The sequence below is a fragment of the Pomacea canaliculata genome, linkage group LG11 (genome assembly GCF_003073045.1).
Source record: "Pomacea canaliculata isolate SZHN2017 linkage group LG11, ASM307304v1, whole genome shotgun sequence".
Taxonomy (NCBI): domain Eukaryota; kingdom Metazoa; phylum Mollusca; class Gastropoda; order Architaenioglossa; family Ampullariidae; genus Pomacea; species Pomacea canaliculata.
The window spans coordinates 18,424,570-18,439,185 of NC_037600.1; the positions used below are offsets into that span (position 1 = coordinate 18,424,570).

At 42.5% G+C, this 14,616-nt stretch overlaps 1 protein-coding gene across 1 annotated transcript; it reads left to right on the plus strand.

Moving 5' to 3' along the window:
• Positions 1 to 7,436: 7,436 nt before the first annotated feature.
• Positions 7,437 to 12,432, plus strand: LOC112576306 (hydroxylysine kinase-like). The gene is made up of 7 exons (XM_025258662.1): positions 7,437 to 7,746; positions 9,081 to 9,356; positions 9,689 to 9,820; positions 10,352 to 10,491; positions 10,648 to 10,822; positions 11,540 to 11,763; positions 11,919 to 12,432. The coding sequence occupies exons 2-7, from the start codon at positions 9,104 to 9,106 to the stop codon at positions 12,156 to 12,158; spliced, it is 1,164 nt and encodes a 387-aa protein (XP_025114447.1). The 5' UTR covers positions 7,437 to 7,746; positions 9,081 to 9,103; the 3' UTR covers positions 12,159 to 12,432.
• The last annotated feature ends 2,184 nt before the right edge of the window (positions 12,433 to 14,616 follow it).

Here is a 14,616-nt window from a genome sequence, read left to right on the forward strand (position 1 = left end):
TTGCATAAATGTGTATATGTATGTTTGTGTTTATATATGTAGACATGTTTGTAGTTTGTGTATGTATTTATGTATTTATATAGATTAGTGGTTTGTGTTTATGTATGCATGTAACTCTGTGAGTTATATCTATGTGATATATATGTGTATGTGGAAAATAGTGGTTTGTGTTTATGTGTATGTTTATAGTTTGTGTTTATGCATGTAAGTCTGTGGTTTGTGTGTGTGTGTGTGTTGTTGTTGTGTCTGTATGTTTATGTGTTTGGTTGTTTGTGGTTTGTGTATGGGTGTGGTCTGTGCTTCAAAGTTGTGGTGGATGTTAATATTCACTTGTATGTATGCATGATTTATGTGTGTGTTAATATGCCTGTGTGTACTTATGTGTATTTGTGTACTCACTCTTGTGAATTCATTATTTAAATGTATGTTTATGTGTATTTATGTTTAGACATGCAGGTTTGTGTGAATGTGTGTGTTTACGTTATATGCATATGTGTATATTTGTGTTCACATGAATATATTTGTATGTTTGTGTTTGTGTGTGTTTTCATGACATAGAGCAGCAAACTTTCCCCAGTTGACCCAGCAGGCGGCAATACTACCTGATTCCATAGAATGTTGGGGAAGGCAGCGAGAGAGAGAGATGGAGACTGGCAGACCATCATTTAGCCATCACATCACTGGTGTACCGAAGGATTTTGCCATTTCTTCGATATAAGATGTTTGTATAACAGATTTCGCATTTCATTATGTTCAAGTATTTGCAGTTTTCCTTTTCTTTTCTTCCTACTCAATGTGAACTTATTTTAAAATTGATAACGAGCGCTCGCTCAATCCTATTTCATTTAGTTTCTGAGAAATGAGCAAGTATTTTAATTGAGGTTGGTAAAAAATATTTGAAGGTGAAGGTGGGTTCGGTGGGAAAGACGATCCCCTTCGCTCCACTTGCCCCTAGGGCTGATAGCCCTTGGAACATCTTTGACCACTGGCAGATGATCACGTGACTTCTGGGATCATGGCGGGTCTTTAGCTGAGGTCTACCCGTTACAGACTTCAGCTAGGTCGACTGAACACCTGCCTGTGCCGACCCTGCTCATGGATGAGACCTGTGATTCTCCCCAAATCCACTAGAAGCTGTCCTCGGAGTAAGTTTGACGGCCGGCTGTCTGGCAGGCCGATAACATTTTACACTAACGGCTGTTGAGTCCTGAAGATCAAGTCACCCATACCCACTCCTGGTGATAAAGCTTCAGATTTCCTGAAATGACAGGCCACCAAGGTTTAATGACAAATCTGTCTGGAACACAATCCTTCTAGATGTTTATGACTGGAACTGGAGATGGCCATCAATCACGTGCTCAAGGTAGGAGCGGAAACTACAAACATGCTACTCTCTCATTTATTACAGACACCAGCCACAGCAGCACCAACAGCAGCACCAACAGCCATCTCGGTGAGTGGAGGTTGCACTCAGGTCGGCGATGCTGCAGCAGGCAAACCTCACCACAGAGAGTAGATTGTGTGGGAGAATTCTCTTCCCATGTCAAAGAGACTGTGAATGACGAATATGTCCTCAGAGGGACGAAGCTAATTACCTGTGAGCTTTCTGTGTGCAGGGGAAGAGAGACTAGCCATGACTATGACAGCTAGGAGGCTGGTGGACTAGGAAAGAAGAGAGAAAAGCAGGGATTCGCGATGTCAGCAGGAACTGTCGTGTAGTAAACAAGTATTAACTAAAACAGATTAATGTAAACATCCACGAAGATCTTAATCGTCCATTTGTTCGGACTTCATACGATATTGTAAATCGCTCTGAGGTTTTCAAAGAAATGATCAAGTCACACGAAACAACGAAGATTGTCAACACTGCTTGAAAGAAGCAAGCGAGGATGCGAGTACCACGTGACACGACATCAGGTCAACAGTGACTTTAAAAGTAACAGGGGCGGCGATGAAAATAATTATAAACAAATTACAAAATGTTCATCTGACTCCAGGGACTAAATGAACATAACATTCATCTGACTCAAGGGTCAGAGTTACATGAACATAATGAGATGTGAGTTTCCAGCATCGTCGCCCTCCATCAGTCCTCTTGCAGGAGCTGTACCCCCGTCTAGAAGTTTCTTCAGCAGCAGCCACATGGTGAGTGGTGAGTGGCAGACGGGGGGAGTAGCCGCGATGGACAAGTAAAGCTGGGGCTGGCGTGCGAGTGGCAGAAGGCCTTCAGGACCTCGTCCCCTGGAGACAAGGCGCCCAGCCTTTGATAGACAAACAGCATTTCTCGCAAATAGATAGGCGAACAGTATTACTCTCTCAAGTCAAAAGACAGAAGAAAGGGAAATGAGTGCAAAAGGGGGTAGAAAAGGGTCTCTTTCTCCGTCTGTCTCTTCTTTCCTTCTCTTCTTTTATCATCACTATCATCAGCAGCAGCAGTCCCTTGAGTATAGAATATTGTAGGTGAAGAATATGAAATTTAATCAGTCCTTCAATTGCTGATTGCATGATGGTAGAGGGAGGAATAGACACTATAGAAACCTGATTGACTTCAATGGGAAGAGTAAGGTCAGTTGCTCGATTTGTTTTCAAATCCTGCAAGATTAGAATTTCCGCATGATTTCCGCAGGCACACGACTGTGGCTGACAGTCACTTGTCACTGACAACGCAAATTATGTTCACACTCATCCACAGACATCCACAGACACTGACTGACACATATAGGATGTCCACAGGATGTCCACAGGATGTCCTGATACGGAATGTCCACAGTCATCCTGCTGCTATAGAACACTGCTATTTTATATATTATTACTTACATACCCTACACCCTAAGCTAGTATGAATAATAATGTGAATTTATATAGCACTTTATTTACTCTACACCCAAAGACTAGCTCAAAGAGCTTTGCAAAACGCGCTAACAAACACATAGACATAATGTGGAGCTCACTGCCGACTAACTTTAAATACAAACCAAATGTGAACAGCTTCAGAAACATTTTAGATAACAGTCCCAAATTTGTTGAAGTGTTTACAGTTTCGGTGGTTAAGAAAATTTATTGCAATCTGCTTAAAACTCAGACCCAGACAATATTCTAGTGATTTTAAGTTAATTAATCAGGCCGTGAGGTCTAGTCCAATGACAGCCAGCCCCTACTATTAATATTGTAATAAATGATATACAAACAAGGAGGTGGTAGTGCTTTGATGTGAAGAAGAAGGCGAGCACCATCAGATAGATGCAGCTCCACTAACAAACTATTCGTTTCTAGCTTTCTCTTTCTTTGACAGTCTGTTGACTTGCAGCTGTGGTTTGTAGTTGTAGTAGTATCCGTGGTAATAGCAAGGATGGTGGTAACATTAACAACACATGGTTGTCCGTTTAGGGCACACACGTGACTGTCACATCAACACGGTGACAATGAAGAAAATAAATAAAGAAAGAGGCAGGGTTGTAGACAAGAGGTCAGAGGGCAAGTCCATGCTTGTGGACTCACGTAGTTCCACAATCTAAAGCAACAGGGAAAATGTTGCGAGGAAAATGGATCCAAGATCAAAGAGTGTTGAACAACTGCAAAAGAGTGGAGAATTAATCCAGCAAACATCAAACTGGAATTGAGATGGCGACGATACGGCGTTTGAAACCGTTAGACGATAAAGAAGACAACAATGGGGCACAGATACAGGAAGACAGTCCAGAACATTGGAAACGAACGCAGCTTAAATAACGGATCAACAGCAGCCAGCAGACACCAAACACGATGAAATGGCAAGAGCATTACAAAAAATAAGCAAAACAAAATAAACAAAACAAACAAACAAACAGAACAAGAACTAGTCCCCTCATGCCCTCACTTATCCGCGCTGAACTCTGCCCTTTGAGCTTTCCTCTATTTTCTGCGAGCTTGTGTGCATCATGATCATCATCACCATCATCAGCATACTGCCAACATGGCGCTGGCTTACAAGCTTCGTCGTGTTCGCAGCCAAAGCCGAATCCCTCAATCATTTAGCGAGAGAAAGACGGTGACATGATGTGAGAGATGATGCGTGAGAAATGGATCGCCAATCATAAATCTTTCACTGCTGCGTGTCTGAGATTAATTGAATAGCGTTCAATAGAATGAGTGAAAAAGAAAAAAAAACAAAAAAAAAAAAAAACACGCGCACGAACACGCGCGCACGTTCATGGGAACGACTTTGAATGTCACATGACACCCTGTGACGACCAGTCAGGTTACGCCACGCCGCCTGCGCACTACTCTGCAAAGGGCAACAGCCAAGCATAACAGGCAATATTATTCCAAGACAACTGATTTACGAAGAATTTATGTATGCATGCTTCTTGCCTTGTTAGCTTTAAGGTCGCAGAAAGATTCCGCGAGCTGATAGGGGTTGTGGTCTCTCTCTAGCACACACACACACACGCGCGCGCGCACGCAACAGCTCACACACACACCCGCACACACACCCGCACACACACAGAGTTTCCATTTCCATTTTTCAACTTGCCTGACGAAATCCAACAGCCGCCGCAGTCTCCTCTGGAGCTTTCTGCTGGAATCTGGCACCGGAAGCTGGTCTCAGCGCTGCTTTTCTAGTCGCCGAGATCCGCGGGCAAGGAAATGTGGTCCTACAAAAATATTTTGTGCCCCGGAAACAGTTGGCCGGCTGCGACCAAGACGATTGCGTGTGGGGACGCCCCAGGCCTGCCACAGCGCCCTCCTGACCGCACTGGGATAAAACCTAAAAGGGTGGGAGGACACAGCTGGAGTGGGGGGGAGGCCAGTAAAGTGAGGTAATAGAAGGTAAAAAGCCTCGCCAAGACGTGTGAGCACCGAAGTGGCGAGCAGAAGAGGAGGAGGGGTAGATGTTGGGGGGGACCGGGGGAATTTCCACCCCACCCCAGTCCCTTTCCCGGCTTGCTCGCCCATTGCATCTCTGCGTCTCTGCTTCATGTCTGTGTTTAAGTAGTGAATTTATTTACGGGTTTTTGTGTTTGTTTTTTGTTGTTGTTTTTGTTTTTGCAAGAAAGCACCCACAGGGCCTGTAGCGAAGAAATAAATGAAATTAAAATGGCATATAGTATTCCGTGCTAGATTTCTTTCATTCACCTTTATTTTGTTTTGGGATTCCATTTCAGTACTCTAGAACAGAAATTTGAGTTTTCGTGAAAACGGATCTTAAAATGTAACAATTTACACAAAATATGAATATTGTTTAGGAATAATGACATATATATATATATCGCTTTTGGGGTAATTATGGACAAAATTAGTTCAGATTTGTGTTTTATGAGAAATTGTGAACGGCCATAGAAAATGTTTTATGTATATCAGGCAAATATTGCAAGTTTCTGACAAGCTCTTAAAAATAATTTAGAGTCCACAGCTTTAACGAAATGGAAGCTGAAATGTAATTACACACATGCATACACACAGTATACGCGTTCACACTCTCTAAAACACACACACACACACGGAGATCATCAATGCACAAGTCCACCCATCATCACACACCAAACCCCAAATGTTTTCAGCTCGAGCTTTTGCGACAAGTTCGATGTGAGATTGAAGTTGGTTGTCACACACCCACTCCTCTGGTCTTTAAAAGGTCGCATTTCTGTTGGAGTGTCGAGTGATTCTTCGTGTCTTCGTCTTGATAGCGCGACCTGGTGTTGCACTCGACCACCACTCGCGCAGTCTTATCAATTCCCTATTGCTTTGATTTGTGTTTTATTTTTATTTTTTGCTCAACTTTTATTCCAGAGACTGCCTGACCTTTCTAATCCTTTTACTGGAGGTTTTTAGTTCACTGTTGGGGTCCCTCCGTCTCCCTAGCTCCACAATCATCAGAAAAAAATAGCACGGATGTAGTAAAACAGCTTTTGCGTGTACACCTTTCAGTCCCCAGTTTTTTGTGATCTTTTTAGCTTCTGAGACTCGGCATGCCACACAAAGCCACTTTTCTTCCAGGAGCTTTTGGCACATGCATTTTTGTTTCATATATTGTCTGTGTTTTTATATATTAAAAGGCTATAAATGTAAATAAAGGAAACAGGGCCATTTTGATATAAAACTCAAAGTCAATTATTCAATATTCCTCAAAAATGGGTTTTTGCAGCTTCGATATTTTAGTGCATGTGTGCATTTGTGTGTGTGTGTGTGTGTGTGTGTGTGTGTGTGTGTGTGTGTGTGTGTGTGTGTGTGTGTGTGTGTGTGTGTGTGTGTGTCCGTGCATTTCATTAACATTAAAGCTGAGGTTCCTTACACGCACCCAGCTTAAAAGCAGAAAGTTATTACTCCGAGGTCTGATGGTTGACAACTCATCCTGGCCTTCCAGCAGCTTTCCAGAAGAGATGAGAGCCTGGTTTATTCAACAACGACCCACAGGTTCTAGACTTTTGAACCCACGCTGAGTTGTGGACTCATCTATGACCTTTGCCCCCGTAAATAAGGCCCTCTTCAAGGTAAACAGCCTTTCGTCCAGAATATCATTCTTCAAGTGGTTAAATATTTTAAGTGGTGATTATTTTAAATAGTTATTTGGTTGCAAATAATTCTGCTACCGTGGAGAATAGAAGTGACAGCTTATGCTCCAACTTTAAGGTTTACAAGTGTCTTGTTGAGTTTGTACTTCTGTGATAGGTGGACCTTGCTCACGAAATCGGACCTCCTACAGGGAGCAGAAGACGAACGAGTTCGTCCGCTGCCTAGTCATCTGCTTAGTGGGTCCGATGGAGTCTGTGCTTGCTACTGTCAATAGACAGAAGCTAAATTGTGGTCCCGTCATGTCCTCCAACATGACACCAAGCCGAAGACTTGGTAAAGAAGAAAAGAAGGAAGGAAGGAAGGAAGGAAGGAAGGAAGGAAGGAAGGAAGGAAGGAAGGAAGATAGATAGACAGACAGAAAGAAAGAAAGAAAGAAGGAAAGAAGAAGAACAACAAAACCAGATACTGATAACAGCAGCAAGCGAAGGAAGGCCAGCTGCAGTGTTGGAGCACATTGTGTTCGCCCTCAGGACAGTATTGTATCTACTACTGCTTATCTGAGCTTATAAACATGACTCCGGTTAACCTGTTGGCTGCACTGTGTGGGTAGTGAGTGGGTCCACCAACATTCTCTTCCTTTTCTTCCCCTCTCCTTCTCTCTGTGATGTTATGTCCCTTCACGAGAAGTATAGATGTGTAATGGATGTGCTAATACGTAAATCGTTGCTTTTAACTTCTCGCTCCGGTCACGTGGTGTCCTCTAAAGGTTAATTTGAGGGGCACAAAGGCTATTTTTTTAAATTCATATCTTTTTGACTTTTGTTTCATGAACGGTCATAATGTTATGTCCGCCGCACAAAACTGACAGAATTTGTTATCTCGAGTGCGAGAAAGCTGTCACGTGATCGTTTAGTGTCGTTGACCTGAACTGCACGTGTCCTACACCCACAGGACAGTGTTTGCGAGGTAAGGGGTCGGGCCTGACTACGTATCCACAGGTAAATCGTGATGCCAATGTCTTAGGTGCAAGTCTATGAACTGTCGAGGGTTGTAGCAGCTCCACGAGGCTACACCCACAGTCGTTACAGTGGAGTTTAAAAGGTTAATTAATCTCGAGGCTTGGCCATTGTAGTAACTCGTGTAGAAGGCTTGATGGGCCTACAGGTAGCATGTAGATTGTGTCAGAGACTTGAGTTATACTTATACAGCAAACGGACCGCAAAATCAAATCCCCGGAACCGACCATAAAATAATGTAAGTACTCAATATAATTTATTTCTAATGTGGTCAGAGTTATGAGTAATGTAAGAGATGGCAGACAACACCCTGTGTGGTATGTTTACATTGTCGCCGTCATGATGATGATGATGATGATGATGATGATGATGAGGAGGAGGAGGAGGAGGAGGATTTATGAAACAGTCAGCACGCGAGTTTATTTTTGCCAGGTTAAACAAAGTCAACATTACTAACAGACAGCTACTGTAGCGGGGAGGATGAAGACTAGAGACAGTAGAATTTTAGGGACATTTTCTAGTTTTCAACACCCACCAGTGATTTCCACAGGAAAGAGGCTTCGAGTGGAATCAGCTGGATGAGATATGTCACAGAGAATCTGTGAAGCCTTCTTATGAACAAGCAGAGCGTGAAGAGGAGCTACCCAAGTGAACTCGCAACCTGTAATCTTGACGGCCATATTGAAAACATGCTGCAGCTAGTTTTTCATTGTGTCCCCCTCTCCTCCATACCTTGCTGTAATCAAATGGTGATTTCGCATCATCCCTGGCTGTGCCACAGCAGCAGTAATCAAATAGTGGTTTCCAGTTCTGCGAGAGACAAGTGCATTGATATGACAAGACGCCTGCAATTTGCGCGGAGGTCTGAGAAAGAAAGGCGCTTCTGACATCTCATAATGACGAAGGTGGTGGCATCCCCTACCCCGCCACATCATATCCAGGCGCTAGCAAGCAATCTGACTGCCGAAACCATTTCAGTGACCACATCTTTGATCTCAAGAGACTGAAGAAGGTTTCTTGTAAATTAAAAAAAATAATAATAATAATAATAAAAAAATCAATGGCGTTCTGTTGTGTCAGAAACGTTAAATTCGCCGCCAGTCGCATAACAACAGTGTTGACACTGTAAACCACAGATATATTTACTGACAACACTCAGTACTGTGTTCAAATGGTAATATCTGACAATGTTGCTCGTAAGCTACGCTCTGTTGGATGATGCTAGATAATGCGCCATATTGGATGAAGAAGCATTGCATGTTTACGGGCAACAGACAACAAGATGTAGACGAGAATGCTTCAAGTCTGCAAGCTTCTATAATACACAAATAGTCCATGTTATCAATGGAACATTACCCAACATAACATCTTCATCATTACCATCCTCCTCCTCATTGTCAGCATCATCTGCAATTCACTACTTAATTTGATAGACAGGTGAGTGTGCAGATGTACTAGAACATATTTATAAAAAAAATACTCTAGTATCAGATCCTACTAAACAAATTTCCCGTAATACTTATTTTATTTAATTTAAATGCTTAACTTCTCTTAACTTCTCTCTATTTTCAGAAAAGTCTTCTGAAGTCAAAGCCATGTTCAGTGATGACAGTTGTCGAGGGACACTTTTCCGTCCCGACCTGTCGCCACAGTCCGTCTGTCAGCTCGTGCAGCAGGTCTACGGCCTCCACGTCATCAGCTGCGATGAGCTGGACAGCTACGACGACCGCAACTTTCACATCACTGTGGACAGCGACTACGACAACAAACATCTTGACCAACTCTGTCCTCATGGCTACGTCCTGAAAGTTTTAAACTCACTGGACTCCAGAAAACCAGAGTTGACAAGTTTGTAATATTTTACTTGTATGATGACAAAGTAAAGAACTGATGACAACTGATGATTGATATCTGACAGTTTTTCTTTACTTCTGTCACAATACTGTTTGACTGGTAACACCTGGGAGTCTTTCCCCATAAATGTAAAAAAAGAGACATTGAATGAAGAATTGCTCATTACTGGCTAAACACTCCAAACTAAGTATAACTTGTCTTTGTTAACCTGGGAGATACGCTTTTATAAGTCACAGTTATCTCTCAACATGTGTGTATTCTAATTATGAAAAATACATTAATAATTCAGAGGATGTTTCAATAAGACCTGTTTCTCTTCGTGGCAGAAGTAAAAACTGATGTCATTCTTCACGCATGTCAGCGAGGATTTCCTACACCACGTCCAGTGCCAACCACCAAAGGACAACTCTACAGTCTGGAAGTTTTAGAAAGAGAAGGACAATCTCTGAAAGCCTCAGGTTATTAATTCATATCTATTACACAAGGTGCCACTATCTACCTCACTATTACACAAGATGCCACTAACTATCTGACTTTTATACAAGATGCCACTTTGTGACTATAACACAAGATGCTTCTAGCTATCTGACTATTATACAAGGTGCCACAAGCTATTTGACTATTATACAAGATACCACCATCTGACTATTATATCTGACTATTAAACAATATGCCACTACCTGACTATTATACAAGGTGCCATAAGCTATCTGACTATTAAACAATATGCCACTCTCTGACTATTACACAAGGTTATTTGTGTTCCTCTGGTTCCAGCCAATCAGTCATTCAGCTACTGAATTTTGACGATAGAGGGGACGCGTGGCCAAATGTAACCTAACTATATATTAAAAGCTCAAATTATTTGAAGAAATTAAATAATAATTAGAAAAATGAAATGGCATGGATAAAAAGCATGGACTTTTAAGCCTAAGCATAATAAATAAAACATACAACTGACATGACTGTGGTTGTGATGACTGTTTTAGATACGACGAGAGAAGTGGACACATACTTAGTGCGGTTGTTTGATTATCTTCCCGGAGAAACTCTGGCTTCGCAAACATTGACAGCTGATCTCTGCTTTGAAGTTGGTCAATATGCAGGGCTGCTTGACAAAGCTTTGAAGGTGAGCTAAAGGCTATTATTATCTGCTTTTAAAGTGTGGTCAGCGCATGTTCAGAAACAGAGTTCGCAATGATTTGGGTTGTTTTTTTTTTTTGAAATTTCGCTTGAAGCATTTAATAAAATTAATATGGCTTGTAACCGTTGTCTTTAATTGCAGGATTTTGACACAAGAACCATTCCAGAACTGCTGGTGAAGTGGAACCTTGCGAATGTGCCCCACCTACTGCACATGACACAATTTGTGAAGGACACGGATAAGATGGACATTTTATCAGAAGTTATCAGTGCCTTTAATGTGCAAGTCTTGCAACAAGAAGCAAGGTTTCAGTCTGGTCAGTCACTTTTCCTTATAACGAAAAGATGAAAAAAAGAAAGTGGAGATTTGTATTATGCGTGTGTGGGTGTTTGTGTGAAAAAGTACACCTTGCAATGTGACTAGAACTCTACCATTAAAGATTACCATGTCTAACAAGGTTAATGTTGAAGCAATGACAAGTGTTGCCGTTCACAACACGGAGAAATATCATTGTCAAATGTCTAAAAACGATAGTTCAGTGGATATTCCCTACCACTGTTGTACGGAAAGTAATGAGCAGGTTGACAGAAAAACTTGGGGCTGAAGTCAGGCAGGATGAGAACAAGGTCTCCCAACCCAGATGAAGACCATCATTAAGGCTTCGCTCAGATCATCCCAGACATCAGACAACTATCATCATCTGTCTGAATCAGACCAGTTGATCATTTTTCATTTTTTGCCTTAGGTGGGGTAAAACATACTCATAATGCACGAACTGCACTGGAAGCTACATCCCGCTTACTGTGCCTTGTGAGGAGGCAGAATAAACTAAGCAGCACATCCGCTTCATAACTACGACCCCAAGAGTGAAAGTTCCTCTGGAATTCAAGGGTGGGGGTCTGCCATTTGCTAGTAAATCTCGATTTCTATTTTTTTTTTTTTTTTCAAATATCTAAGTGACTTTTGTATAACACTGCGAGCGTATGAACTTTGGTAACAACTGTCTGTACGAGTTGCATTCTTGGTCCTACAGGGATAATTCACAGCGATTTCAATGACTACAACATACTAGTCCGCACAACACGAGAATTGCCATCAGAAACCCACGTGTGCGGCCTGCTGGATTTTGGCGACTCAACAAAATCTTTGTATGTCTTTGAGGTTGCCATAGCAATGGCTTACATGATACTCAAAACTCCTGAAGGATGCAACTGCGATGAAATGGCTGGTCACGTGTTGGCAGGTTACCTTTCCCAGGTACGCTACTCTTAAGATCTATGGGTTTTGCATCTCCGTTGTTTAATGATGCCTGCCTTTGTTTGCTAATTATCATTAATGTTTACATAGCAATTATAATTCACAAAACGTAAATCGGCTGTATTCGATTTTTGTTGTTTTTGTTGTTGACTTAGGTTCAGCTGACGAAAGCAGAAGTAGACATTCTGCCACTTGTGATATGTGCTCGGTTTAGCCAGTCCCTCATCCTTGGGTATCACATGTTCTCACTGGATCCCAGCAACCAGTACACCTTGGTCCACGCTCGCAAGGTCTGGCCTCACCTGCTCCACCTGTGGCAGCGGCCTGTGGAAAGTACACTGAGTACCTGGAGACAAATCGTTTTGAGAAGAAACATTGCATTTCCATGTCATTAGCTGCTAACAGCTGATTAGAAAGAATTGGAACAAACTGACAATGCTAGACAATTTAAACATAAAATGAACTCCCAGAGCGAGCTGATGTAAGGGATGTAACTCTCTCAAGCGTTCTTTAGCGGCGGAGACAGAGGTTGTCTGTCGCTGTCCAAGATGAGAGCCAGTCTGTATCACCACAAGAGTCTACGACGACCGTTCAAAACATAATGTGTGCGTGAACAATTTTGTTTATATATATAGGTCTTTACGAATATTAGAATAAAATTTCCGTGCTTTGTGGGGTTTTATATAGAGGATGTAAGGTCAGTGTAGTGGGATCTAAGTAAGATAAACAGTACGATCCGTTTCACTTACATTCAAGTATTCCACGGGATTTTGTTTTAAAAAAATAAAACCCTGCTGATGTGGCTTGTCAGCTGGACCAATTCATGATTGTCTGGAGCAACGGTAATGTATGACTACGCACCGATCGAGCCACACGTACTTCCCTGACCGTGAGAATTTTTTTCTGAAAATGAAACATTTAATTTCTTTCACATCTTTGAAATAGCCCAACTTTGCCCCGCGTAATTTCTTCTTCCCCAAGATGAAACTCTTTTTAAAGGGCCTCCACTTCGCCAAGATAAACGACATCGCGACCGAACCTCTGAACACCTGACAGTTGACGATTTCCGACACTGCCACCAACAATAGTCCAGGTATTAGGAGCGCTGTGTGTTCACAAGGATCATATTTTGAAGATGACAATATTGAATTGTAAAGAAAGAAACAAACATCGTGGACAAGAAGTGAAGTTAAGATGTTTGGAGATGATAGTTTAGTTGCTGTCACAATTTATATGTGTGATACTAAAAAGTTATTTACTCATGTTAAATAAACTTTTGTGCATGTTACTCCAGTAAAGAGGCTAAGATCCAGTTGTGACGCAGTAAGGTCGTACACACATGCACACATGTTGACAAACACACATACACACACACTGACACACATTGACACTAAAAAAAATGGAGTTAATGTTACATTCGCTTTTTTCTGTTTATTTACAATGAACAAAAGTATATCAATACGCAATGAGAATATTTACATAATGAGCAAAAACCGAATGAATGCTAGACAAATTGACATGGTTTGTGACACGTGATAGAGTTGGCCTGTGGTCAGACAATCCCAAACTGCCTCCATCAAACTGTCGGAGGGGCTCAACAGTAGGGTTGCTACACATCTCTCCATTGATAACATTAACACATTTTTCCCATTTTCTGTTCACCCCACCCTAAAATCCATTGCCTCCATCAAGCTATCCAGGCGGCTCAACTCTAGGGTTGCTACAATAAACTCCAGAGACGACTTGCATGAAGATATTTTTCCGCTTTTCTTGTCAGCACCTTCACCCTCAGATCCATTGCATCCTTCATAAGGATGGTCGCTAAAGCATGATGACTTTCTTGCAGGCCCTCCATTAGATGCTGGTGTGTTGTGAGGATTGTACACAGTTGCCCAGCCTCCTTCTCTAAATCGCCGGCCCACACCACGGACAAAGCCTCATTCTCGGTGGCCTCGTTTTCGGGCACCTGACCAATAAGTTTCTCCTTTATGGTCTTGAAGGACTCTCGTACCACCGCCATCTGTTCACGCATCTTTTGCAACTTCTCCAACAGCACTTGAAAGGTGGTTCGAGCTTGAAACTGCCGGTTAGAAATTTGCTGAGGATCTTGCGGTCCTGGGCAGAGCAAGTGTCGGGTGTCGTGCGACTCGCAGAGGAGACCCTCGCACCCTGAGCAGGTATCCGGTGTGACGTCATGCCTGCCGCGCGCGATTGCCTTGACGACCAGGTGAGTGGGCAAGTCGTTGGCCACTGTGACAGCAAGCAGTCTCATCTGAAAGTCGTCTGGTGTCTCGTCTTCTCCCAGGATGGGGTAACGGCACAAAGGGCATTTGGTGACCGTTTGTCGCGCCTGTAGCCACGCTACAAGACACGTGCGACAGATCACGTGGCCACAAGGGATAATCGTGGGCTCCGTCAAGATGTCCAAACAGATGGGGCAGTCAGTTGACACTGATGCTTCCATGTTCAAAGTCCTCTGCTGCAAAGAAAGAAATAAAAGTGAAGACAAAAATTCGGGTACTTAAGTCACAATCGAAACACACGGAACACACAAACAAACAAGTCAGCGACGGCAGCAGGATCTTAACGCTGAGGATTAATTGAATAAGCTACTCACGGCTCGCCGGGTACCTCACGCTGGCCAAGTTGTCTCGAAACTATTGTTCAGCTGTCACGTGACATGGCATCAACTGACACTAAAACCTTACACATGCAGGCGCGTGTCTACGCGTTCGCACACACAAACACAAACAAACAAAGCTGTCTAAGTGCATACAGAAATAAGAAGAAAACAGAAGCTTACCGTGTATGAGAAGTAAACTTGAAATACTCCAAACAAGTTGTTGGTGCGGA